The 27262-nt window shown below is 37.6% G+C and overlaps 1 protein-coding gene across 2 annotated transcripts; it reads left to right on the plus strand.

The window, feature by feature from the left end:
• Nucleotides 1-6406: 6406 nt before the first annotated feature.
• Nucleotides 6407-10018, plus strand: LOC112179317. 2 transcript variants are annotated; one of them, XM_024317717.2, is made up of 3 exons: nt 6407-7001; nt 9330-9515; nt 9658-10018. In XM_024317717.2, the coding sequence occupies exons 1-3, from the start codon at nt 6420-6422 to the stop codon at nt 9931-9933; spliced, it is 1044 nt and encodes a 347-aa protein (XP_024173485.1). In that variant the 5' UTR covers nt 6407-6419; the 3' UTR covers nt 9934-10018. The 2 variants fall into 2 exon arrangements, with proteins under 2 accessions (XP_024173485.1, XP_024173477.1); XM_024317709.2 differs by having other exon boundaries at nt 6412-7001; nt 9649-10018.
• Nucleotides 10019-27262: the final 17244 nt, after the last annotated feature.

A 27262-nucleotide genomic window follows, 5' to 3' on the forward strand; every position in this document is an offset into this window, starting at 1 on the left:
TTGGCTTCATGAGATTCATTTGAGATCCCACTGCGCTCTGTGCCTAAACTGATAGAGTCAAAACTTAAGGCAATTGAAGAAACATCAGATGGGGTACTTTGATCATCAGTTGCGCCTCTAGTCCTCCTCCCATATCTGGTCTTCTCTTGAGCACCATGACCAGCTCTTCTCACTCCGTGGTCTTCATCTTGGGTGGCATGATCAAAATTACCTTCACAGGTAAATTGGAATTCTCCATCCACAAAAGATTGTCCATATTCATATTTTTCACCTCCACCACCTGTTCCGCTTCCACCCTCTCCACCATCATCAGAACTATCTGGAGTTGCTGTAGCACCCCACGCATCATCACTATATGAATTATCTTCTGGGTTTTTAACAACTTCTTCAGATAAGACTCTCTCTACGTTGATTCCATCATTAGTTGCAGTTTCTACAACTTGTGGAAGAAGTCTTCCAGCTTCATCATCGAGGTGTGCAGGCATAATCCAATCATGAAGTGGATCAATGCCATTATCAAGCGGCTCGCTTGCAACATGAAGTAGATCTATATAGTTATTTTCATTGACCACATTATTCTTTGCCTGTTTATCTCGCAGCCGTAGCTTCATGTTGTAGTAGCAGTATACATGCTTTTCCAACTTCTGATATGTTAAACGGTTCCTTTGCTTGGTATGAATAATAGCAAATGTACTCCAATTTCTCTCATACGCAGAAGAAGAAGTCGTTTGTGCCAAAATACGCATTGCAATTTTCTACATGTTTGGTGCAGAATACCCACATTGTGTCCACCAATCAACTGTAAAGCTACTACAATGAGTTACTGCTGTAGTAGATCAACATTTTCTATTAAAGAAATTATATTTGTGTTGTGTGTGTGTGTGTGTGTGTGTGTGTGTGTTTTAATGTATACATATACTGATATACCACAAACCTGTATTTCTGGTTTCTCTTGTTTTTCTTGCTATGGTTGACCCAAATGATTCCTTTGCATCTCTAAAGCATACAATCTGCATTAACCATTTAAAAATTGGTCATTTCTAATCCCAAACTTTTTTAAGGTTGTCATCAATAAGAAGTTACCTCATCCACAGATGTATCCGCAATTTCTCCATTTATGTTAAATTGTTCGACAATTGTTGCCAGAGAGTTTGTCCGCAATTTCTCCATTTATGTCATTATTCCTCACTTTTTTAAGATGCATAGCCGAAATTTAATACTCCGTACTCTGCACTCTCTTCTCATCATGCCATCCATATATGGTTCCTTGACTTCCTTCTGCAATGTCATTTGGCCTCATTTGAATAATTGAACTTTTATGGCTTTATCTTCTTTCTATTATTCAACTGCAGAGTTACAAACTACATACAGAGTTACAGACATAGTCATAGACTACATAGTATCAAATCTCTCCTCACACAGATTTGCATTTAGACTTTTAGAGAATTACTTCTCACCCAAAATCGCCTTGAGGGTATTTCTCCGGGGTAAAGATTAGCCTTGAGGGGATTTTTTTCCTCACCTAGATTCACCTTAAGGGGATTTTCTACTCACCTAGATTCACTTTGAGGGGATTTCTCCTCAGTCAGATAGTCAGATTTGCCTTTAGGAGATCTCTCTTCACACATATTTTCATTTAGAGAATTACATATATATATATATATATTTTTTTTTTTACCTCAAATTTTACAGATATTTCTTCACTTTATCGGGGATATATCGTAAATATCTAATATATCGGGATATTTGACGATGTCGGAGAAATTTCGCAGAAACGGTAAAAGATAAGATATTTACTCCTCTAGATATATCGGTACGTCGAAAAAAAGAGATATCGGCGGATATATCGGAAATATCGCAGAGATTTAAAACCTTGGTTATGGCTATAGTAGGTACATCAGGGTTGTCTCTGACTATCCTAAACCTGGTTTGAAACGCTTTAGGATGTTGTAGACGAGGAAACGTGACATAATGAATGTTGGTGAGGAACCAAGGTTCTAAATCTCTGCGATATTTCCGATATATCCTCCGATATCTCTTTTTTTCGACGGACCGATATATCTAGGGGGGTAAATATCTTATCTGTCACCGTTTCTGCGAAATTTCGCCGACATTGTCAAATATCCCCGATATATTAGATATTTACGATATATCCCGATAATGTGAAGAAATATATGTAAAATTTGAGGTAAAAATAATAAAAAAAAACTCAATAATTCTCTAAATGAAAATCTGTGTGAAGAGAGATTTCCTAAAGGCAAATTTGAGTGAGGAGAAATCCCTTCAAGGTGAATCTAGGTGAGTAGAAAATCCCCTCAAGGCGAATCTAGGTGAGAAAAAAAATCAGCTCAAGGCGAATCTAGGTGAGGAGAATTGGATAAATACCCTCAAGGCGATTTTGAGTGAGAAGTAATTCTCTAAAAGTCTAAATGCAAATCTGTGTGAGGAGAGATTTGGGACTATGTAGTCTGTGACTATTTCTATAACTCTTTATGTAGTTTGTAACTCTATAGTTGAATAATAAAAAGAAGATAAAGCCATAAAGGTTCAATTATTCAAATGAGGCCAAATGACATTGCAGAAGGAAGTCAAGGAACCATATATGGATGACATGATGAGAAGAGAGTGCAGAATACGGAGTATTAAATTTTGGCTATGCATCTTGAACAAGTGAGGAATAACGAAGCTACTGTGTAGTCTGTGTCTTAAACCTAAAATTTTTTTTTGGAAGTTGTCTCTTGTTTTAGTGGATGGACATATTAAAAATAGAAAGTGATATATGATATGAAGCAAACTACAGACGGTTAAATAGTAAAATGTAATTCATCTTTTTTATTGATTTTATTTTATTAAGTGTAATGTTTATAAAACTATACAAAGGGCCCCAAATTGATCAGGGAAGGAAATTTCCTACCAATTTCCCATAGAAATTATTGGTGGGAGACTTGAATAATAATTTGGTGGTCAATGAAAACAACTATATAGATCTACTTCATGTTGCAAGCGAGCTGCTTGATAATGGTATTGATCCACTTCATGATTGGATTATGCCTGCACACCTCGATGATGAAGCTGGAAGACCTCTTCCACAAGTTGTAGAAACTGCAACTAATGATGGAATCAACGTAGAGAGAGTCTTATATGAAGAAGTTGTTAAAAACCCAGAAGATAATTCAGATAGTGATGATGCGTGGGGTGGTACAGCAACTCCAGATAGTTCTGATGATGGTGGAGAGGGTGGAAGCGGAACAGGTGGTGGAGGTGAAAGATATGAATATGGACAATCTTCTGTGGATGGAGGATTCCAATTTACCTGTGAAGGTAATTCTGATCATGCCACCCAAGATGAAGACCACGGCGTGAGAAAAGCTGGTCATGGTGCTCAAGAGAAGACCCGATATGGGAGGAGGACTAGAGGTGCAACTAATGATCAAAGTACCCCATCTGATGTTTCTTCAATTGCCTTAAGTTTTGACTCTATCAGTTTAGGCACAGAGCGCAGTGGGATCTCAAATGAATCTCATGAAGCCAACAATCAATTTGGTTATGATGCTTATGGATATAATCAATATGGAGAAGTATATGTTCAGTCATCTAGTTGGGTTGATCCTTATTATCCCATTATAGGGGAAACAGTCGGCAGCTCTAAAGAGATCTATAACTATCATGTTCATCACTACAATTCGCACTATATGGGTCATATATCTTGGTCTAATTATTGCATTTTCGTAGACCAGCGAGCGGCTTTTCAACCGCCTAGAGTCTCTTTTTGGATGTAGATGAAGTTTACATTTATATGTATTTATATGTAGTTCTAAATTTCTAATAAATTGATTTTTTTTCAAAAACGATACTTTCGTACACTGTATCCCCAATATATCCGATATCTCTCTTTTTCAAAGTACCGATAGATATGAAAATACCGATATTTAAAACCTTGGATGAGGATGCGACGACGATGTCGACGCAGGTACCGACGAGTAAGTGGTGCATGTGTCTGTTTTGTATAGTGCCATGAGTGCACTTTGTGAAGTAACATCTTTAACCAGGTCATGGTCCCAAAGTTTAGAGCTAGAAGTCAAAACTTCTCCGAATTGGAGGATGAGTGGGCGGAGGCTCTTGCTTGGAGTAATGACTGGGTTGATTAGAGGACTGATCGGTTAGGCAGAGATATGGTAGAGGGTTGGCGCTGGCGTGGCTTCGATTTCATGCTTCACTAGTCTCCTTGATTGGATGCAGACTCATGTTTAATGGACCTGATTTTCCTCGGTATTGGACCATGGCTCTTTGCCTCAATTACAATGTGGTTCAGTTTATAGGTCTTTTTCGTTTGTTTTTAGTAGTTGTTAGGTTTTGGATCTATTCACGTATCTCAAATAAGTCTATGCTCTTACAAGATAGAGTCGTTGTCTTAGATTCCCGCGAGTCTCTAGATCTGGGGTAGCTAGTCTGTTACCATAGGACTCATCCCTTGCCGACTTTAGGTCGTACAGTTCAGTTTCATCATGTTCTTATGTGATTGGGAGATTTTGGGATGACCCTCCCAACAATTCATTGTTGTGGCCCTTTACCGCTGTAATTTTTGGTCAATTTAAATGGGGCTAGTTGTCCGATCCGATTCTCGTAGTCGAATCCATCAACTTGTCAATCTCTTATCAAGTGATGATGAGTAGTTTTCAGTTATTAATGCTTTGTCATTAAAGAAGTAATTCGTTAATGGGTACTGTAATTGTAGTTAATTTGTAGTTGTAGTTTATTGGAATGAATTTTCATTTCATCAAAAAGAAAAGAAAAGAAAAGAAAAGAAAAGAAGTGATGATGAATATTGTAGGATTAAGGGAGTGCATTTCATAATTCATTGATGCAAAAGCAAAAGTTACTCCATTGTTTCAATATGTTATCTCACTTTCATACATATTCTACAATCATGACCATAGATGGGCAAATCTTGTATTTCAATCCATGTTTCTTCCTTTAAAAGAAAGCAATATTCAATCTAGCTAGCTTAAATTTGTTGTGCTCGATGTTCATCAGTTTAGTTTAATTGCCAAAGCGTGCTTACTTTGTTATAATTCCTCAAACCCAAAAAGAGAGACAATTCGGTGTAAAAGCAAACAATACTAGGATTACTTCCATTCATTATAATAGGAAGAGGCTCTTCCGCAATTCTCGGATTACATTTGAGACTGTTTTTGGCTCCCACTTAGCTTCGGCTCTCGAGGCTAATAATAATGTGTTATTATCTCATATATGCTTTCAGTGCTTTTCAAAATAAAACAACAATCACTTTCTTTTATCTCTCCTAATTACATTCTCAGTGAGCTGTGACTTGTTGGTAAGGTATAATTCAAATATTGTAAATTCTTATTGACATATGTAAGGGTGGGGTGGGGTGGGTTAATGATTTTTTATTTTATTATTTATTTTTTTATTTAAAAAAAACCATATCCAATTTAATTAAAAACGCACGATTCTCTTTAGCAATTCTCTTACCAATTCATAAAGTAATGTTCAGAGCAACTTCTTACTTCTGATTTTTTTTTTTTCAAGTGAGAGCGGGGGATTTTGCTTGCTAAAATGCCTTGAAGAGAATTAAAATATGGAAGACAAAGGTTAAATAGCGTGTTTATATACAAAAGATAAGCCTAGATGCTATCAGCTGTTAACCAATTGCATTTAAATTCCCACTTGTTCGGTTCTACTAAGAATCTAACACTTGTCGTGGTCTGTTGCCTATTATTTTACCGAGATTTTACCATCCGTTAGTGTTGGATTTTAATTCAAAAAGTCTCGGTATAATTGGGTGTGAGCCATCCACTTATAAATTATATTTTGATTTATCACTTTTCTAATGTGGGATATTTCTTCTCAAACAGTTTTTTTTTTTTCTTCCTTAGCTCTTCTTTCTATTCTTCAACACCCAACCATTCATGTTGGCTCTTCCTGCTAGCGTCCATGACCATCTCTCTTCTCATCCGTTTCTAACTAAATATATTAACTCCACCTTCTCATTACTGATATTTTTCTTGGGGCTTTTTTCCAATGACTTTAAAATGAGAATTTAGTGAGAATTTTTTTTTTTCAAAGGTTAGATAACTTGTATGTTAAGAAATAATATTTCAATCATACTTGTAAACTCATTCAACTATATATCGACTTGAAAATCCTTGTAGTCTTTACTCCTTATTTTTAAGAGTGAACAAGAAATAAAAAAAGGTTAATTATATTGTGATTAATCTATGCAAGTTGGTTGTAAAAGTAAGATGATTATTTCATGTGTAGTGCTCAATGCCATTGCTATCTTCCCTACTAAGCGAAGCATTGTTTGGCTCATAGCCAAAGCCAACTGGCTATCTAGCCAAGCCACGTACAGCTGCTCTCTCTGTCCAGTTTAAAAACCCTTCATAAGCCCCATTCTCATGTCACAGCTCAGAAACAAAATGGAGCATGATCATGAAGCAGCTCTATTCCATTCATACCCTGCCTGTGCATACTACGTCCAGAGCCCATCCACCATCTCCCATGCTAACAGCGCCCATATCCGAAACAGCACCATCCCCGAATCCGAATTCCAATTCAACTCCCCCGCCCGACCCGACCCAACAAACCCTACCCTTCAGGAGCAGGAAGTAGCCTCTCGAGCCTTTACTCTCTCGCACTACTCCTCCTCTCGAGGATCCAGCCACTCCTTCTTGCATCACCAGAAAAAGATCTCTTACGATGCAGGTAGCCACGAAAATGGTGAGAACCGTTTGATTATTTTGGATGCCGGCGGCGATGATATTCATAATGGTGATGGTCGTGAAGATGATGATGAATATGATCATTACGGGATGAAGAAAAGATCAGGGTGGTGGAAGAGGTACTGTTCGTACCGGAATTCGGACTCGTGTGTGTGGATTTTCATGCAAATTAGTTGGAGGGCTATCTTGAGCTTCTGGGTTGCATTGCTTGTGTTTTATATCGCCACAAAGCCACCTCCACCCAAAGTATCTATTAAGGTACGTACTGTTCATATATTCAATGTCTCACAGTCTCATCGGTCGGTCTGAGTTTTCAAACTATATTGCAATAACCATCTACGGATTATAGATGAATAATTAAACTGAGTGTCAAGAGAGGATGGTAATACAAATATCTGGGCTGACTGATGAGAAAAAACTCATTAAACGACTTGAAGAAGATAACTCTAATGCAAAAATCATAGCTAGGTTACGTGCACATTTCTTGTTTTGCCTTAAATTAGTCAAGTGCTAATTAATTATATTGAGGGTTGGGAGACGTAATAACGTATCCAGTAAATTAGAGGTAGAGGAAAAAAAAATTCAAAAAAATTAAAAACAGTACAGTCAATGAATCAATAGTCCTTCACCGATTATCTTTGTGATCTTCCCCAAGAAATAGGAGAGTATGAAGAGGGCCTGAGGGCTAATTTTCTGGTTTTCTTTTTGTTTTTGGCCCTTTTGGCCTCCTTTGTGACAAAGAAAAATATGAGTCAATAGTTGTGCACTCCTAGTACAAAGAATTTAGCAGACCCAAAAAGTAAATTTAAATCCTAATGCAAATGTGTTTATTTTTTATTATTATTTTTTTTTTATGACTGAATCCAAATGGACAATTGTTACCCAGTAATCATATTTCACATATTACATCCTATTTTCAACCTTCGAAAATGTTCACCTGGTCAGTTATTGACCAAGAAAATAATGCTCAACCACCCTTGGATGTAAATCCAATGGCAGAGAGAATTATTATTAAGTTGAGGTGTTTTGTTTTCCACCATTGGATGTAAATCTAAGAGTTATTGAACATAAATTCTTTAGTCAGCAACTGACCAGGTGAACACTACTGTTTCAACCTTTGGTCAATGATGACTCATGCTCGGCTGGTATAGTGGTATTACAGGAAGATATGACTGGCAAAATAGAATACAAATGAAGGGTGTTAGATTGTATAATGAAAGCCTAAAGAAGTCTTCCAACACATGCTTTTACGTAGAAAGAGGTTACTTTTACGTAGAAAGAGGTTTTGGGCCATTGGGCCTTGTCTTGATATACTGTTGGGTGCAAATGGCATCATGTGGATATTGCAATTTTTTTTTCTTTCAAATAATGATTTGGATATTGCAAATGCCATGAAGACTGAAGAGAAATAGAGAATAGCTTTGAGCCTTTGATATAAATTAAACTTGTTGCCTAATAATGAGACTCAGACCATCATAGCCATCACGATAGTGTAACTTTTCATAAATTATTATCATAAAATAACTAATAAACTTTGTCAAAAAAATAGTAATAATAACAATATCCGATTACAATTATTTCTACAAAATATTAACATATGAGATATACACAATTATCATTTTTTTGACTTTAACTACTCAATTAAGAACATATTTTACTCTATTGAGGATCTTATTTTCTTTAACGAAGATTTTTTTAGTTACCACATGAGCTGTCGAAGTGGTAACATGAATCATCAAAATAGTAAATATATAATATGAGAGAGTGGCCTAAAACATTACCCAATAAAACGAATAAAAAACATATCCAGCGAGCCTTAATTAGTGTGGAGTTCACCCTCCAAAAGTTCAAAGTCCAAAGCCACCCTATCATTTGAGTAATAGAGATAGGAGCAGTCTCGAAAGTGATAAGGATTATGTGAGCGATTGTGACCTTGAATCTTATACGCTTCATCCTTCATCAATTTAAGAGAATATTTATGAGTAATATTGTCTAGTTGAGCAACTCCAACAACTTCCTTATAATTTTTGTATCATAGGAAAGCAAAGCTTTAGTTTTTTTTTTTTTCTCCAACTCCAACATATATATTCCCTATTTTACAACAATCTCTAAAATCTCCATGTTCTTTCTTAAAATTTTAGAGTTTGCTGTAAATATAGGAAATTTGGTTTTCTCTTTCCTCACTTTCCCTAAAATAAAGATACTTATAGAGAATTTGTTGGAGCAAAAGAGGCTTATTTTTCCCTAAAGTAGAGAAAAATCAAAATATAAGGAATCCGTTGGAGTTGCTACATTTTTTGGTGTCGAACTCTTCAAGTTCGGAGTTCATACCATCTTACTGCATGCTTTAAATAATAACCATCTATAAAAATTTTTGGACATAGTCAAGAAGAATAATAGAAATTATATATAGTTTTATTTATTTATTCATACTCTATCAATTTTACGATGCCAGTGATATTTCAATCTGTAACTTCTATAGTGTTAATTATTCTATATAACCGAATAGTTTGCTGTTGACCCTATAGCTTCTATTTCACTTCCTAGCTAGCTACTTGCTTTAATGTTATATGTTTGACAGTGCAGATGGCAGGAATAGGGCAATTTGGGTTAGGGGAAGGAGTTGATGGTTCAGGTGTTTCAACTAAGTTCCTAACCTGCAATTGTTCCATAGACCTAATAATAGAGAACAAGTCTAAGCTCTTTGGACTTCGAATTCGTCCTCCAATGATGGACGTCTCCTTCGGCCGCCTGTCTTTTGCATCATCACATGTAAGCATGCCAATTAAATTTGCTAAATAGCAAATTAATATCGTACATGATCTTTAGGCCAGTTAATTAAATACTGTAAATAGCAATTTATTCATCTGGTAAAGACTTGAATCTCAAATATTAATACGGGCAGGGACCAAAGCTATATGCAGAACATGGGTCAACAAAGTTCAAGTTATATGTGGGAACAAGAAACAGGCCTATGTATGGTGCTGGAAGAAGCATGGAGGACATGTTAGAGTCAGGCAAAGGTTTGCCTTTGGTGGTTCGAGTCAGATTGCGCTCAAGTTTTCAAGTCGTTTGGAATCTGATAAAGCCTAAGTTCCATCACCAAGCTCAGTGCTCATTAGTCCTTGATCGGGCTTACGACAAAAGACATCGAACTCAGGCCTACAACAGCACCTGTATAATCACTTAAAGGAAGAATTAGTCGTGGTAGAGATCATTGAAATGGGACTATATATCTATCTATATGCACAAAATGAAATGAAATGATGGAAGCCTATTATTATTGCTTGTACTCCCCACGTACAGCCACTAAAGTTTATCACATTATTCCCAAGCCAGTTTGTTAAAGAATGAAATGAAAAGGCCTGCGCCTTTTCAATTTACCATTTCTTAGCGATTGAAATGGGACTGAATGAAAATTTTCGTATGATAAGTATCATCAACATAATTATAAGTGGAGCTGGGAAGTGAAAATATAGTCACGGAGTGCGTGCTTACGTCCAATGATAAATTTCTTGGTGCTAAATCATAGTTAAGTGACTTTAGTCATCACCGTTGCACGTACAGATTTATATGTACATGTGTTCAATAAAATACACGTACGACACTTCTGATAATGTGGTGAAGCTCGATGACATTAGATTTGTAGAAATGAAAATGATCTATGATGATGGACACAAAAACAATTAATGAGAGAAATTTCTCTAGGAATTTTATTGATTCTTCCAAAACTTAATGAATCAGACATCGGTTTAGCTATTTATATAGCTCACTAATACACAAGCATGACAAGAAGGAAGTTGTTGCTACTATTCCCACGGCAAAGAAGAAGCGCAGGGGGTTTTTGTCTATAATGTTTACTCGCTGGTATTTTTGGTTATGGGGATGAAGCGGCTTCAGTTTCTCTCTAAGAGATTACTATGGTGAATAGAATCAATAGGAGGTCCATAACTCGGAGGAGCATAACCAGAATCCTCAGCCTTTCTACGGAATTTATTGTTATTATTGTTAGAAATTTTGTGGTTTGAAATTAAAATTTATTTTATTATTTATAGGCTAAATAGTAATTACTATCATTTTATTTGGATCCAAAATTAATTCAGTACATGAACTTTTAATTTTATCAAAAACACCCCTACACTATGATTTGTCATATAATAGGTCATTCCATCATGTGTTCGTGAAATGGAGCTGTTAAACCGCTAATGTGGCATGCCACCTTAGCCCGGTGGGGCCCACATGGAGGGAAAACACCAAAATTAACCCTAAAACCCTGTTTGGATGATACGTAGGAAATCATGTTATGGAATATGAATTAATTTCATTTTTCATTCAGATGTGCCGTTTGGTTGTAATTAGAGATTGGAAAGAAAATAAAAAAAATGAGATCTAACCTGAAATTGACTACCTTATAAAGCCTGAATAGAATTACCTAGTTAGGGGTGGTATTCTATTTCCATTTCCCATTGTCAAAGGCAAAATTACATTAATTATCCCTCAAAAAAATTTATATTCCCCCATCAATATTCCTTATTAGTTGATGTCATATCTGTACTTTGAAGGAATATCAGAGGCTACATCAAGGTAGCTTGGTGAAAAAACAACGTCCTAAGGAACGTTGGAGGTGTCCCCCTAGTGGGCGGCTGAAATTAAATATCGATGGAGCTTTTCAAGAGGAGTCCGGGCAAGGTGGAGTTGGGGTGATCGTTAGAGACGAGCATGGGAGATTTATGGCAGCTTTGGCTAGGCCTTTCTCTCACGCAGGTTCTGCATTTCAAATGGAGGTTGAAGCTTGCCGTGTTGGCCTATTGTTAGCCATCCATCAGGGTTGGACTGAGGTGGATTTGGAGTTAGACTGCTCATTATTGGTAAGTTCTCTGACTAGTGATGTTACTGATTTGTCTACTGTGGGGAGGATTTTAGACGATTGTAAGCATTATATGCATGGTATAAGATCTTTATAGTGTAGGCATGTCTGTTACTGATTTGTCTAATGTGGGGAGGATTTTAGACGATTGTAAGCATTATATGCATGGTATAAGATCTTTACAGTGTAGGCATGTCTACCGTGAAGCAAATGGTGTTGCAAATCGATTAGCACACCTTGCTAGTTTATCGTATGTTGATGATATTTGTTTAGATGAGACACTTGCTATTATTCAGGATGTTCTCTATGAAGATGCTTGTTATGATTCTAATGTAGCTCGGGGTTCAGGTTTAACGTCCCCCCTGATGCAAAATTTTACTACTATTTCAATAAATGGAACCAGGCGTGGGGCTGAGCCTCCCAGCTAGGCTGGGTTCCAAACCCCTTTAAAAAAAAGACATTATTGAAAATTATAATTTTATATTTCATTCTTATGACTTACCAAACACTAAAATAGGAATAAAAATTAATTCCAGAATTTAATTTCCAATAATGTTCCAAACACCCACATAGAAATACCAAAACATATTTCATTCCATATTGATCTGGAAAGGAAAATAAATCTTTTTAGGATTTTGACATTCCTGCTAACCAAACGGGGCCTAACTCTCTTCTAACCAAGATTTCAATTTGATTCTCTATTACGCTGTTGACATTTCCCCCTAAACAAATTTGCATACAGAAATCGCGCCGATCCCTCACACCTTTTTCCCCAATTGATTCTTGAAATAATCATCATATATTGACTCCAATTCATATATAGAAGCTATTCACCAAAACTCCAAAGCTCTTATCCTCCAATTGCCCAAACTTATCAGGCCTGTATTTGTTTTTGGAGAAAATGGGCAGCTGAGATTTCATTTTATTCGACCTGGCCAGGCAGATTCGGTACCAGAAAAGGTTCCAAATCGGGAAAGAGACTGAGAATGAGAGAGTTGAAAATGGCGACTATGTAATTCCTTATTACAGATTCTTGAAAACTAATGATTCTCCTCAAACCACTCTCTTCGTCTCCATGCCTCGATGTCATTGCCTAATCTATCTCCTTTGCTTCATCCCTAGAGTTTCTTCTTCTTCGCTTAGTGATTCACACACAATTACGTGTGTTTCTAACCCTAATTACCTTGAAATTAGTGAATACTCAAGCATTATTTCGTAGTATTACTTTGATTTCTTCATTTGTAGGAAATTATGGTCAAGAGAGGAAAAAGACGAAAGAAGTAGCGACTTTGAGCAAAAGTCAACTTCGACTAAAGGATGAAAAGTCAACTAGTTGACCACCGGATCAACCAACTCAACTTGGCTTGATAGCATGAAGTCCAAGGCCCAAGACCAAAGAAGCACAAGTGAAGACTCAAGCCCATTTATATTACATCTTTGTATTCAAATTTCAAATTCAAAATGGATGTAATGACAATAATAATAGTGGACCACACCTCACACACATCATACATGTGGATGAGATATTTATTTGTGTTCACACTAGACACACACTCACTCACACTTTTACCCTCCGGTTTTCTTTATATTTTCCAAAATGTTTTCTAATCTTCTAATTCTCTATATTTTTATTAGGTTGTTTTAGTCTTTTCATTTTACCCATTTTCTACTTGTTTTTGAGCTCTTGGATCTAGGGTACAAGTCCAATCTTGACCCTTGAACCCAAGGGGTATTTAAGCACCTTTGCACACACATTTCACAAGCTTAAGACCCATTTTTCTACACCCTAGGCCTTTTGACTGAATTTGGGACTTCTCTCCTCTCATCTTCCTCCATTTTCCGTACTTTCTTTAGTTTTATTTTAGGAATTTGAAGGATTACTCACCCAAAGCTTCAAAGATTCATCAAAGGCTTCTACCTCTACAAGATTCAAGACTTGGGTAATTGTGGGAGTTATAATTCAAGGATAGTCATGCTCGCTTTCTAGCTATTTATGGCTACCCTTGTTTTCTCCTACACTTCTCTACTCTTTTATCTTCAAATTTTGTAATTTTGATGTCTATGATTATGAGTTGTGAGTAATTTCCTTGTTGGGGGTTAGGGTTGTGTGCCCTAGCCCAAATTTGATGTAATGGATGCTTAATTTAATTTATTTATGAAATTTGTTAATTATTGGATGCTTGTGTTTTGTGATAATTGATTAGAGTGCATGCTTAGGAATAGTCAACTCTTGGGTATGTGTTTTAATAAGTCTAGATTAAAATTTAGGGGATGACATCCTTAGATTTTAGAGCTAGAACCCCGATTTAATATTCGTGGGAAGTACAAGCATGGTTCACTACATGATTAGCTTGATCGCAATTAAGGTGAGCTTGGTTGCCTAATTCCTCGAACTCTAGGCCTCTTGATGTGAATTAGTGACCCTTGAACCGGCTCTAATTCATGTCAAGTGAGTTCCTAAGGGCCTTGAACCGGAGTAGGAATACCGTGAAAGGAAATTTCGGCCCTTGAGCCTTGAAAAGCCTTGAGTACGGCTTCTACCATCTTTAATAAATTGCACGTAAATCAAATTAGCATCGAGAGCATTGAATTAGGGTTAGGATTCACTCCTAGCTACCAATCCCCTATTTATATTCATTTCTTACTTTTCTTTCCTTTATTTAATTTAGTTGTTAATTAAAGTCTCCATTTAAATTCTTGCACTTTAGTTATTAGAAATGCAAATTACATTTTCGGTGACATTTCCTACTTCATTGTAAATAGTCATCACTAGGCTCATAGCTTTGATTAGGCTTTGGTTTGGTGCAAACCAAATCCGAGCATTACTAAGGCTTGGTGCCTTAGAGTAGCATTTTTATGTGTTTTCTTTTTCTTTTGTTTGCTAAGTGTCTTTATTTCCGATTACTCAAGGATTGTGGGTTAGCCACTAATCCCCATGATACGATAACTTTGGGCATAATATTTCCCTATCTTGACAACGATACGTGCTCTTGTGAGAATATATGATTCAAGTCACTTAGTCGCTAGCACTTCATCTTAGAGACGGTGGCGCTGTCTCTCGACCTAACAGTGTCATTGCTCGGATCCGCACAACTGGCCAAGTCTGAAGAGCCCGCCCTCTCTAAGTGGGAGAAACTTGTCCTTCCTATCGACCCGGGCGTCGTCCTTCTCGACATCTCTTTCGTCCCCGATGATCCTAAACACAGTAACTAAACTTCACCATCTGTTTTCTTTCTTGTTGCTTGCTTAATTTAAACTATATGAGTTTTGTACACTACACTATTTGCATTGTGGTTTCTGGATTAATATGAGGAATTTGAGTGTTTGTTGGGGTTAGGATTTCTATTGGGGACAAGACAAACACTTCTGGAGACGAATGATGGTGGACAAATCTGGGTTAGAGCAGACTCAAAAGAGTTAGGATTAATTTCAGTATTTTCCCTTTCATGTGGGCCCTAGGGGCCTGAGTTTGCATGCCACATCAGTGGTTTAATGACTCCAGTTCATGAGTGCATGAAAAAATGAATTATTGTATGATAAATCATAGTGTAGGCCTGTTTTTGAAGTAACTAGAAGTCCATGAAGTGAATTGATTTTGGACCCAAACTATAGGGTAGTAACCAGTATTTAGCCAATTATCTATTGGGGGGGGGGGGGGGGTTATTTTCAAATTTCATTTAATATTTAATTTATGATGTTAACTTTTTATGGTTTTATTATTTGACCACTACATGGTTTATGAGGCTAATTATGGTTATTGATCAGTATGGCCTATATAACAATGCATGGCTAGAGTTAGGAGACATATGTGGTTGAATATATGGTTAGATATGAAATACGAGATGGTCGGATATATATGCGGGATATCATTAGGAGAAAATACAATCCACCATAGTGCAACCACTATAGCACAACACTCTATCTACCTAAAGTCCTCTTATATGTTATACGATATATCTATTTTAAGGATAAAGTGTGCTAGCGTTTGAGTGCATAAGTGACACTATGCCAAAAAACCCTTCAGACGACAGACTTTGACTGTCGTCTGATATGAAGAAAATCTGTCGTCTATTAAGCTGATATCTGATTGGTGTTCAGACGACAGTCAATGCCCGACGTCAGAAATTCACTCAGACGACAGACACCTAAAAAAAATCTGTCGTCTGAATGTGCTTAAATATGCACAAATTGTAAGTATATGTGGTTAGATATGAAATAGAACGACAGTCAAATGTTGTTGTTGTCAAACTCTAGCAACAGACTTTACAAAAAATCTCTTGTCTGTTTTAATGTGAGACAACAATAAAATGTCGTCTGATGTGTAGAATTTTAAAGTTTCTTTGTTACATCTGTCGTGTAAAATGATTTTACACAACAATAATCTGTTGTGTGAATAACACTATGACTACAAACTCTTATCTTAGTCTGTGGATTCTGGTTGTTTCAAACAACAGAATTTTGCTTGAATTCTGTTGTTGGATGTTCAGTTGTTTTCCTTTTTATGTTGTGTGATTTGGTTTACAACCACAAAATTTGGCTTCAATGTGCTGTTCTTTTCTTAATAAAGCAACATACATTCTAAAACCTGGAAACCACAGTAATGTAGCATACATTCATCAGAACCTGAAAATATAAACCAAAATATACCATTCATATAGAAAGTGGAAATCGCTTTGTACCATATATTCATCAAAAACCTGGAAACCACTAACATAATATCCATTGATAAACACTGCAAAAACTGTACTACCACTTCAAGCAGCCACCAAACTACATCAATTGTTCCAAATATTCAACAAAGTAAAATCGATCTAGCCTGAAGTAGCCTCTTTAACGAATCCATGAAGTGAATGGTTTCTTCATCCAGATTCACAACAGCCAACGTCCAATGACCACTGTTCACAATAGAAATAAGTCTAGCTCTCATTCAACTAGTTGAGACAGAGCATAATGATATGCCTTATGTCTTCTTCTCTGAACTTTATCATCAACACTCTGCCTTTTGAACACATGCAACAGTTCGAAATATGTTTATAGCTACTATAAGATTGCAAGGTGAAGATAATAATAATTGCCTACTAATAATCATATATTCTAAACTTAAAAGTACTGTTAAAAGATAAAATGACATTTTCACAATTCATCTTCCCTCAGTCCATATGAATGAGTAGAGGCAAGCCAGACGACAGGTAATGCAGAATATGCAACTCAAATGTAAATGATATAGAAAAAAAAATTATAAAACATGTGGATCAATTTATAAATATTTGAGCTTTAGAATGCAAATGTGAACAACTCAAATCTAAAATCACATATATCAAATAACTGTTACCAAAATCTTAAAACTGAACTAGGCACAGAAAGAATGCAAATGTCTGCTTGCATTAGCTAGTAAATATAGACATAAGTATATGTAAGAATATGATGATGGTTCAGATGTTAAAAATGCATACCAACTCTGAGACTTCTTCCTCTCAGGTTTACCAACCCTTCATTAAACATACCCAGAATTTAGAACTTCTAGCTTAGAAGCCATAATTGAGGAGATTTAAGAAAATGACAAAGTACCAACATTGCTTTGTTAAAATAAATATTAGAAAATGACTGAGAAGGTATCACTTACCTGTACAACACTTTTATTGTCAAGAATAGCTGGTTTCTTCAATGTATAGAACTCCTACAATTCAAAGCACAAAAGGAACAAAAGATTGACCAACTATGCTGATCAGCTTCAATGGTCAATAGCCGATCAGCATAATCATCATGAAATTCTTAATACAAACACTAAAAACAGTCCAACTATTGACAATTATCATTGCTTAATTATATATACCAACAGTAAACTTCATTCTAATACATAAAAATAAAAAATTAGCACAAGTACAAGTAATTAATCACCTGTAAAGCTTAGAAATGTTGCTGCACCTTTGCCCAACGTCCTTAATATGGCCTTTTCGAGGTCAGAATTAGACACGTACAGGCAATACTCTGTTTTTCACACTATAAATTCTGATCAAACTACTAGTTTGGAAATTTGAAGAATCAGGCAAACACGGGGAAGCAAAGTAAATTAGTCGTAGAAGAACTCACCGGCAACAAAGACGACGTTAATGGCAACCTGGATTATTGCTTGTAACCTGATACGTTAGAGTTAACCACAGAGAGAGTTAGCCCGAGATTATTTCAAACCAAGAAAAGCTTGAAAGATGAAAAAGAGAGAGGAGATAATTGGCACAGTCTAGCCTTATTACTCACTGAACTGAAAAGAAAAATGTAAAGCTTTTATATAATCCTCACAGAGCTTTCTTAACACTATGAGCTATTGTTTCTCTTTCTTCTTTCCCTAACATTTGAGCTATCTAATTAAGAGAACTGAAGTATAGAGAACATTTATTCACACACACACACATATGCATATCCCTAGCACTAAGATCTTCAGAAACAGTAACTTACAAAATCAGACAGAAACAATAAATAATCAAAAGCCACCAACGACCTAAAACATACAAAATATAAATTGCAAAAACTCACAAGCAAACACACACTTTCGGGGTTTGGTAAACGCTTATAGTTTTGATCTGATTGCTCTTAACCCAATTTACAAACACATTAGAACCGTCTTTCTCAATCAAACCAAGAAACCCATCAATGCAATCTTTACACAGGATTGTCACATTAGGTTCACTCTCCAACCATTGCAGTTCTGCATATCAATTAAGGGTAGATTCAAATCCAAGCATTTTAGACAAAATGAAACAAGTTGGCACTCTATTTGCATAATTAAAAAAATGAAACAAGGCAAAATATATACCTGGCCATCTGCAATTATCAACAGAAACTTAACAAAACTATTGAATTTGCACAAAATCCTTTCTAATTTCAGAAAAAGCCATACATATACTTTAGCAGAAAATGCCCAACATTTTAAGACTAATGAGAAGATTCAGAGAAATAAATTGTCCCAAAGATGAAGGAGGACTCTAGTTTTTCATCAAGGAGCAATCTATCTTACGAAATAAAGCCCATAAATTCTATATGTGAGTGAGACAGAGAAAGAGGTTTTGATTCAAATTTTATATATTCCCCAAATTATCAAGGCCTAGGCATCTTCAGCTTACCTAACAAGCTCTCTAAGGAACACCTCCTTGTGGCTGTATACACTGTGAACTATCAAATCCATTAGCCGACTGACCCGCAATTAGTTTCAAAGTCCTCAGTTTTCAATTCAAAACTCATAAACTAAAATCTCAAAAGCAAAAAAATGAAAATGAAAACTATAAACAGTCCCGACTATGAACAAAACCCTATAATTTAAACTCAATGCATCCATTTTGATTGCCCATATAACAATAACACCACAAATCATCTAAAAGTCTAGAACTTTCAGAACCCAAAAAGAACCAAACTTTAGTACAAACAGAGAGAAACCCACCTTGGCTTGGTACTGGAATTCCTCACCTGGCGTATTGGCGACCTCTTTCTCGGCGATAGATTGAATGTCGCAACGAGTATGAAATTGTGAGGAAAATAGAGACAGACGGATTGCTAGCAATGGAAAAATCATCTCCGGAGGTAAAGCCCATAAGTTATAAGAGATGAATCTTCAGAAAGCGAACAACTATAAGGATTTGAAATCAGATCTCGCAGGAGACTTACCACAGATCCGAAAAATGTGAGTCCAAAATCGAAGGGCTTAAGCTTGGGTTTTTAATTTGACCAAAATCGGAGCAACTTCTAACCTCAGCTAAAGAATGGTCAAGGACTGGAGATTAAGCGGCTATGGTTCAGATCCAGAAAGAAAAGAAACAAAGCAATAAGAAACCAATCCATAATACCATGAAAGATAGATACCACGACAGTGATTGGCATCGAAAGCCGTATCAGCGAAGGCTCCATCCGGGTCATCAATAGCTACAGATTGCCCAACTTTAATGCCCACAAACAAAGATTCATCAAGCTGCAAAATCCCAATTAAAGATTGGAACTTTAACCCAAAAAATGAAATGGGTTACTGTAAAAACATGTAAAGTATCAAAATTGAAAGACAAACCTTGAGGTAGTGTTGAAGGACGGTTTTGGTGAGATGGGTAGAGTAAATCGGGTTAGAAAAGTGGGAGGAGATCCCAGTGGAGTGGTCTTTGTGGGCGTGAGTTAAGAAATGGTGCCTCTTTCTCTTTGAAGAAGGACTCCATGTATCAACTGAAAAGGGGAGCCCTTTGGGCATTTCGATCGACATGTTTGGCTCTCTTGCTCTGTAGAATGAATCTGGGTAAGAAATGAAATTTGGGTCTGAGAGAGAAAGTTGAGTGTATGTGTCTTGAGTTGGGGTTGCTGGTTTCTTCTGTGCCTATGGGAGAGCGAGATAGATAGGGTTTCTGCGGAAGAGAAAATTTTTCAAAAGGTTAAATTTGTCGGGAAAGATAAATAGCTTTAAAATTTGGCATATATCCCTTCACGTTGTGCCCAAAAAAAAAAAAAACAGTTACGAAAAAGTCCAAAGCGAATTTATCTCTTTTGACAAGACGACAGATATATGTTGTCTAAACACAAACAAAAAAAAACAGCTACGATAGGAATCGAAATCAATTTATCTCTTTTGACGAGACGACAGATAACTGTTGTCTGAAAACAAACTTAATTCTCAAAACTAACTTTGTATGGTATGTTGCTATATTCAGACGACAGTTTTTACATTGTCTGTCGTTAAAATATATCAGACGACAGAAACCAACTTGTCTGTCGTCTGATCTCTGTCGTCTGATAAGGTTATTGGCATAGTGTGATTAGATTTAATGGGGCTTGTTAGTTGAACGATGAAGCTCAAAGAGTTGTTATATCTCGGAAAATTTTTATCATTCAACCTTGTGGAGTAGGGGACGAATCTTCTCTTAGGATAGTGCAATTACACACCTCGACTTGATAAGTTTTCCTATATAAGAACTTATATATTATATTGTTCCCATGTTCTTTATTTCTTTTCTATTATTATCTCTATTGTTACTCTTATTTCCCAAGATATTACGATACTATTTTGTGTTCTAATTTTACAAAAATTCCCTAATATAATTTTACAACAACTATTAGATCTCGTTAGTTCGGTATCCACTAATTCTCTAAGCAAGACTTCTCCTATCATCAAGAAGAACCTTCCTGCATGATAGGAGACGCACAACATCTTGACAAAGCACCTTATCGAAGAATTAGGGGGATCTCGAAGACACACTTGTATCACGTAAGGGTGACCAATACACCCTAGTACTTGGCCGGCCCACCGGGTCCTACCTTTTTTTTATGCACATCTTAATTATTCAAAGTTGGCAGTCCCCCAAGGCATATCACTGGGAGTCTCTCGTACATATCATTCGAGATCACTTCAGGATGCGCTGTATAGCCCAGTACTTGATCTGCCTACTGTGTCCTCCTTTTTTTTTTATGCACATCTCAATTATCCAAAGTCGGTATTGTTGAGAATACCAATGCCACACGGAAAAATGATGATCTTGCTTATGTGTTTACAAAGATTTGGGTTAACTCCATCTATTGCCAATTAGTTTTGGTTGGGAAGTCCAGATTATTTTATCATAGTACCAGAACGGGTTATCCCACGTGTGTATGCATCACGACTACACAGGTTTCACGTCACCCAATATAAGTTGTCTATGTGTATAGCCTGAAAATTCGTCACATGTGCAGGGGCGTGTTTAGAATATAGATTCCATATAGGACAAAGTGTGACATTGCCTATACGTTTATAAGGATTTAGGTCCGCTATATCCATTTCAAATTGGTTTTGGTTGTACGCCCATATTTCTTCATCAGTTACTTCTTATGTGATACCACGGGGAGTCTCTCGTACCTATCCTTTAGAATAAGCAAAAAATCTGAGCTCTCCTATTCTAAATGTTTCCTAAGATCTTCGTAAGGGCACATTGTGCATGTCAATTGGTCTTGAGGTTGACAACCCACTAAGGGATAAGTCACAAACAGTTGTGGGTGAGCTGATTAGCACGTCCCTCACCCACACGCATCCATGTTAGGGCAAGAATGGGGAAAACTACCTCAAGTCAGCCACTATGAATAAGGATCACATTCCCTCATATTTGGTGATAAGACTATTCTCTTATTTTTACTTTACCCAAATGATCGAGTCTTTATTACTGACATACTTGAGCGTCGTAGGGTTCTTTGCCAACTGCCCTCTCTCTCCCTCCCTCTATTTAGGTACCACATTCTAAGAGCAAGTCTTCCTTTAGTAGTATCAGCCCCATCTCGAGGAGCAATACTTCCCTTCTACTACAGAGTAGTACTTGCTCCGTACCGGTCCTAGGCCTCCAAGATCGGTCAACTTGTGTTGCCTACAGACCACCTCTGTAGAAAAACAATGTATAAAGAAATATACTCATATATGTTATGTGATAATATTTTTAAATTCAAAGAAAGAATAAAATATTTCATATGTTGTTATTATTAGGTATATTGGGGGGAAACTATTGGAACTAAAACTTAATACAACATTATTGAGTCTGCAAAATATGATTTAAAAAAAAAAAAACTGTTGGAGATGCTTCAGAGCCTAGTCAACTAACTCGCTAATTAAAGAATTTTTGAAAAAAAATTCTCGGTTTTCGAATTATTTTTAAAAATTTGAAAAAAATCTGATATTTTTTTTAAAAAATGGGCCTGGTGCGGTTGCTCTCAAGCCTTGATTAATGAAATTGTAGAATACATGGGGGGACCTAGAGCCTGAACCCCAGATTACAATAAGCATAAAGAGAATATCCTGAAATAATACCAAGATTCTCCACAAAATCTATGTATTCTAACAAGTACCAATTAGCAAAGAGTGCACGAATGGCTACTCCATTTGCTTTGACATAGCGGAAAGATTGTGCTGCCCCGGAAATTCGTATTTATTTTCTGAGGATTTTCCGGAATCAAATTTATGGTTATTGGACGGTTTCGTGGACGGAGCGGAAGTGTTTCGGATGAATTTTTATTCGAAAAGTGTGGATTTGGGGGGGGTTCAAGGTTGACTTTTGATACATTGAGATTCTCCCAAAACTTCATTCATGAAAGTCGTAGAGCACGTCGATATGAGTTCGTGGACATGTGGAACGCGACAATCGGAGTTTGTATGAGAAAGTTATGAGCGATTAAAAATTTGGGAAATTTATAAAATAAGAGAAATTCCGGGATTTTTCATTTAATCTAAAAATTTCCCTTTTTTCTCTTTTCTCCCCCGGATTCTCTCCGTTCTCTCTCCTCACTCCGCGCGACCCGACTGTGACCTGACCCGGACCCATCTCCGTTTTCCGGCCACCAGCAGCGGCGGACCCGGGCTGAACGGACTCGCCTCAACTTCCGTCGTCAACCCTTGGTACTGTTGGTTTCATCGATGGAGCACCCCAGAAGAAGATCGAAGGCAGCCTCAGTTGTACTATCGGGATCCGACGGGTTTTCCGATTTCCGGCGACCTTCAGTTCGATTTCTTCACGGTTTTGAAATCTCCTCCTCCTCTTGATCATCCCTATACCCGCCTTGAAGGAAGATTTTGTATGTGGAGTGAAAGATCAACGTTTGAAGATCAGTGGTGCACATCGAATCTAGAGAGTAATCAAAGGTAACGATTGATCGATCTTGCGGGCGTGATCTAGGACGATCTAGGCTTAGCTCCAGCTGCTTCTCAAGGTGATTTGGACTAGTTGTTGGTGTGAGTGTTAGTTCGGTTCTGTATAGAAGACGCAGCAGGATTTCGAGGTGAGTAATCTCACAACGTTCATTTACAAACGGAGTTACCATTATTATTTTAGCCTTATTGTTTAACTGCAAACTATAGTTGGTATTAGTAGGCATTCCTGAGCGAATGACTAAGTATATATATTTACGTGAAATATATATATATATATATATATATATAGGGCTAAATACTATTTAGTACCCTGTGGTTTGTATCCAACATCAATTCAGTCCCTCGACTTTTAATTTCATCAAAAACACCCCTGCATTATCAAATCTCATCAAATAGGTCGTTCTGTCATTCCTCCGTCAACTGCAGCCGTTAACTCGCTGACATGGGGTGACACGTCAGCTCCTGTGGGCCCCATCTCTAAGGCAAAAATCCGAAATTGTCATAATGCCTATATCATTGCAATATAAGCTATTAATGGCCTTCATTCTAAGATTACAACTTACAAACATATTAACACACGCACAAACAACATACACAGCTGCAGAAAGAAAGTTAAACTAAATGGTTGTTGGAGAAACCTGGTCATCAGCATGATGTGCCGTAAGCAACACACCTATCTGGTTCTTGATACAAACATTCTGAAAGCATGTCGCGAGCTGTTTCTTGCACACGACCTTGTTTCGGCTTACCATCCTCCCAATTACAACAGGCAACATTACTTCTGATTCCTACACAAACCTCACATTAGCTTTCTACTTCTACTAAACCCTCAAACTAAATCCACCATCTTAAACTTAATCCAGAACAATGTATCAGCACAAAAAAAAAGTACCCATTTTTGCAACACGATTGGAACTAAAGTAGAATCGAGAGGAGCTTAAACCTAAAAAGAGTTCAATCGAGAACGAATTGTGATGAAGACAACGAATTAGCAACCATTTGAGATAAATTGAAGGTTGAAGGATGAGAATGAACAGAGCAGCTTCATCTGGAAGAAGAAGAGAAGAGAGCAGAGGGATCTGGGTAGAAGAAGTGAACAATGAACCACGGTGGTTCAGTAACTCCAAAATTCCAATTTATGCTAATCTCCTCCAAACTTAAATTCAAGTATATAGCGAGGTAGAGCTTGGCAAGGGAAACAAGTTTGAGACCCAAGTTGAAACCAAACGTCGCTGGAAAATATGGAAATTCGCCAGAAAACGCAAACATCTTCTCCTCTTCGATTCTCACTCCCAAGTTGGCAGATGGACAAGAAGGTACCATAGGCTTCTTCACCTCGCCAAGAAGAAGCTACCGCCACCGGTCTAGCTTGCAGCAGTGGCCGGAATAGAAAAATATGCCGGAAAACCCGAGAAGCTTCAGGGCTTCGTCCTGCCGTCGTCGTTGCTAGTTCGAAGAAGGGAGGACCGCCTCAAGCTGCCGCGAGGAAGTTAAAGGCGTTGGTGCAACTTTGGCTGTGGTCAGAGAGTGAAGAAATTGTCGGATCCTGTTGCACACGCAGAGAGAGAGAGAGAGAGAGAGAGAGAGGGAGAGAGAGAGAGAGAGAGAGAGAGGTGAACAGTGAGGGTTGTAATAGGATTTATGGGTTAGAATGGAGGCATAGAAAATTTGGGAATTTTGCCTTAGATATGGGGCCCACAGGAGTTGACGTGGCATGCCATGTCAGTGAGTTAACGGCTGTAGTTGACGGAGGAATGACGAAAGGACCTATTTGATGAGATTTGATAATGCAAGGGTGTTTTTGATGAAATTTAAAGTCGAGGGACTGAATTGATGTTAGGCACAAACCACAGGGTACTAAATAGTATTTAGCCCATATATATATATATATATATTCTTGTGAGTGATGTGTGATGAATAATATGCATGATTGTGTTCATATTATTATTGAAGACAACTTTTCAGGAAACAATATTATGGAAAAAGATGTTTTCTATTGTTTGAAAAGTATTGAGTTTGATGTTACATTTTTGACTCAGACGAGACTTATTTTAAATGTATTGGTCTTTGTACCAAGAGCCACAGATGGTGAGCAGGGATGGGGAAAGCCGAAGTTAGATTTTTGTAACGTTTTTAGGTCGTGTGTGACTTACTTAACGTTTGATTTTAAGACCAGACAGGGTCTGAAAATCATATGTCACAGACGGTGACAGGTTGCAGATGATGACCTTAACATTTGATTCTAAGACCAGACGGGGTTGGAGAATCATATGTCACAGACGGTGACAGGTTGCAGATGGTGACCTTAACGTTTGATTCTAAGACCAGACAGGGTCTGAGAATCATATGTCACAGACGGTGACAGATTGCAGATGGTGACCTTAACGTTTGATTCTGAGACCAGACGGGGTCTGAGAATCATATGTCACAGATGGTGACAGGTTGCAGATGGTGACCTTAACGTTTGATTCTAAGACCAGACGGGGTCTGAGAATCATATGTCACAGACGGTGACAGGTTGCAAATGGTGACCTTGATGTTTGATTTTAAGACCATACGGGGTCTGAAATCATATGTCACAGATGGTGATAGGTCACAGATGGTGACCAAGGCAAGGAATTAGGAATCACACCTTTGGCCGGACGAATGGCTACGATTAGTTAGAGCTCTAGTCTGTCTGTCATTTTAGTTTATGGGGGTAACGGTCGAGATTGCTAGAGACTCATAAGTATGTAGTTTAAAAGAGAGTTTCGAGAGTATTCTTTCTTTTATTGTCCAGATGAGACTTGATTTGCTTATTGATGGTTAAGTTAGCAAATAGAACATTGTCACAGTGGTGACTTATGTTGTCCCTTCGATGGAAATGACATAGAATGTTAGAAGGAATCATGGTCACTTGTTTCCTTAAGTTAATTGTGTGAGTTGTTGATTGATGTTCATGAGTTACTCATACAAGCTTTCACAAGTTTACCGAGTTTGTTGTGTGGCAACCCGGTGCACTATTAAATGGTATAGGGGTTAATCCTGCAGGTCAAGGTAATCGTGGCTGAAGCGGAGGCGGCATCCTTGCAGCTTTACGATAGGAAGCCATTTTTGTGACTTTACCATTGATAAGGACTTTCGTTGTGTAGTTAGCTCTGAGGAGCATTTACATTTTATTTTGTTGTTGACAATTTAATTCGTAAGCTTTTGTAATATATGACTCTGTAGAGCGGGTCAATATTGACATGGTGGGTTCAGGGCATCAATATGTACTTGGTTTAAAAGGGAAAAAGGTTCCAGATATTTTGTATTGATGGCTGAACCATCACGCATATATCATTATGGGATTGTATATCGATTTTTATTTGTGTTAAAAATCAGGGGCGTGACAAAGATAACTCTATAACAAAGAAGTATAATTACAAATGCACAGTTTTCCCACTATGTTGCTGCACAGAAATAAATCCGACGACACTCAATTTCATCTTGCCACTAAGAGGTTGCGAACATTTGATCAAACAAACAGCTCGTCGCCTCGCTAGGCCAGACAAGACACACAAAATGTGCATACCGGGAACAAGCCCACGTCGCCCTACCATAGAGTGGTAGGGACTTATTGCCGGCATAAAGCCACATTTAACCAATAACAATAAAAAACAATAAAAGAAATTTGGGGCCGAGAGACCAAGCCCAGGCCCAAAACCCATTTAACCCAATCCAATAGAGTAGGCTGCTGCTAGCACCCCGCCACTGATCAGCAAGATAGAGTGATGCCGTCCACCCACAGCACTGAGCAGCCTCAGGCCATCCCCTCATCTCTCCGCCCTCCCCAACATGCTAGCATGCAACGCCACCACCCCCAATCCACAGTGCGACTCCAAACGACCTAAACCAACTCGGGTCACCCTGATGCGATCTAGATCGATCGGATTCCGTCATCGTACCATCCACTGTAGTCACCTCCGGCTGACCGCCTACCGTGCGCTGTGAGATCGATCGCCGCCCTACCCACCAACCGCCGAACAAGTTCCGATCTTCCTC

This window comes from Rosa chinensis, chromosome 1, assembly GCF_002994745.2.
Source record: "Rosa chinensis cultivar Old Blush chromosome 1, RchiOBHm-V2, whole genome shotgun sequence".
In the NCBI taxonomy this organism is placed as follows: Eukaryota; Viridiplantae; Streptophyta; class Magnoliopsida; order Rosales; family Rosaceae; genus Rosa; species Rosa chinensis.

Coding starts and splice junctions, on each gene's coding strand:
- LOC112179317 (XM_024317709.2), top strand. CDS start 6,420: ATGTCACAGCTCAGAAACAAAATGGAGCATGATCATGAAGCAGCTCTA. Junction 7,002..9,329: donor CACCCAAAGTATCTATTAAG/GTACGTACTGTT, acceptor TTGACAGTGCAG/ATGGCAGGAATAGGGCAATT. Junction 9,516..9,648: donor TGTCTTTTGCATCATCACAT/GTAAGCATGCCA, acceptor TAATACGGGCAG/GGACCAAAGCTATATGCAGA.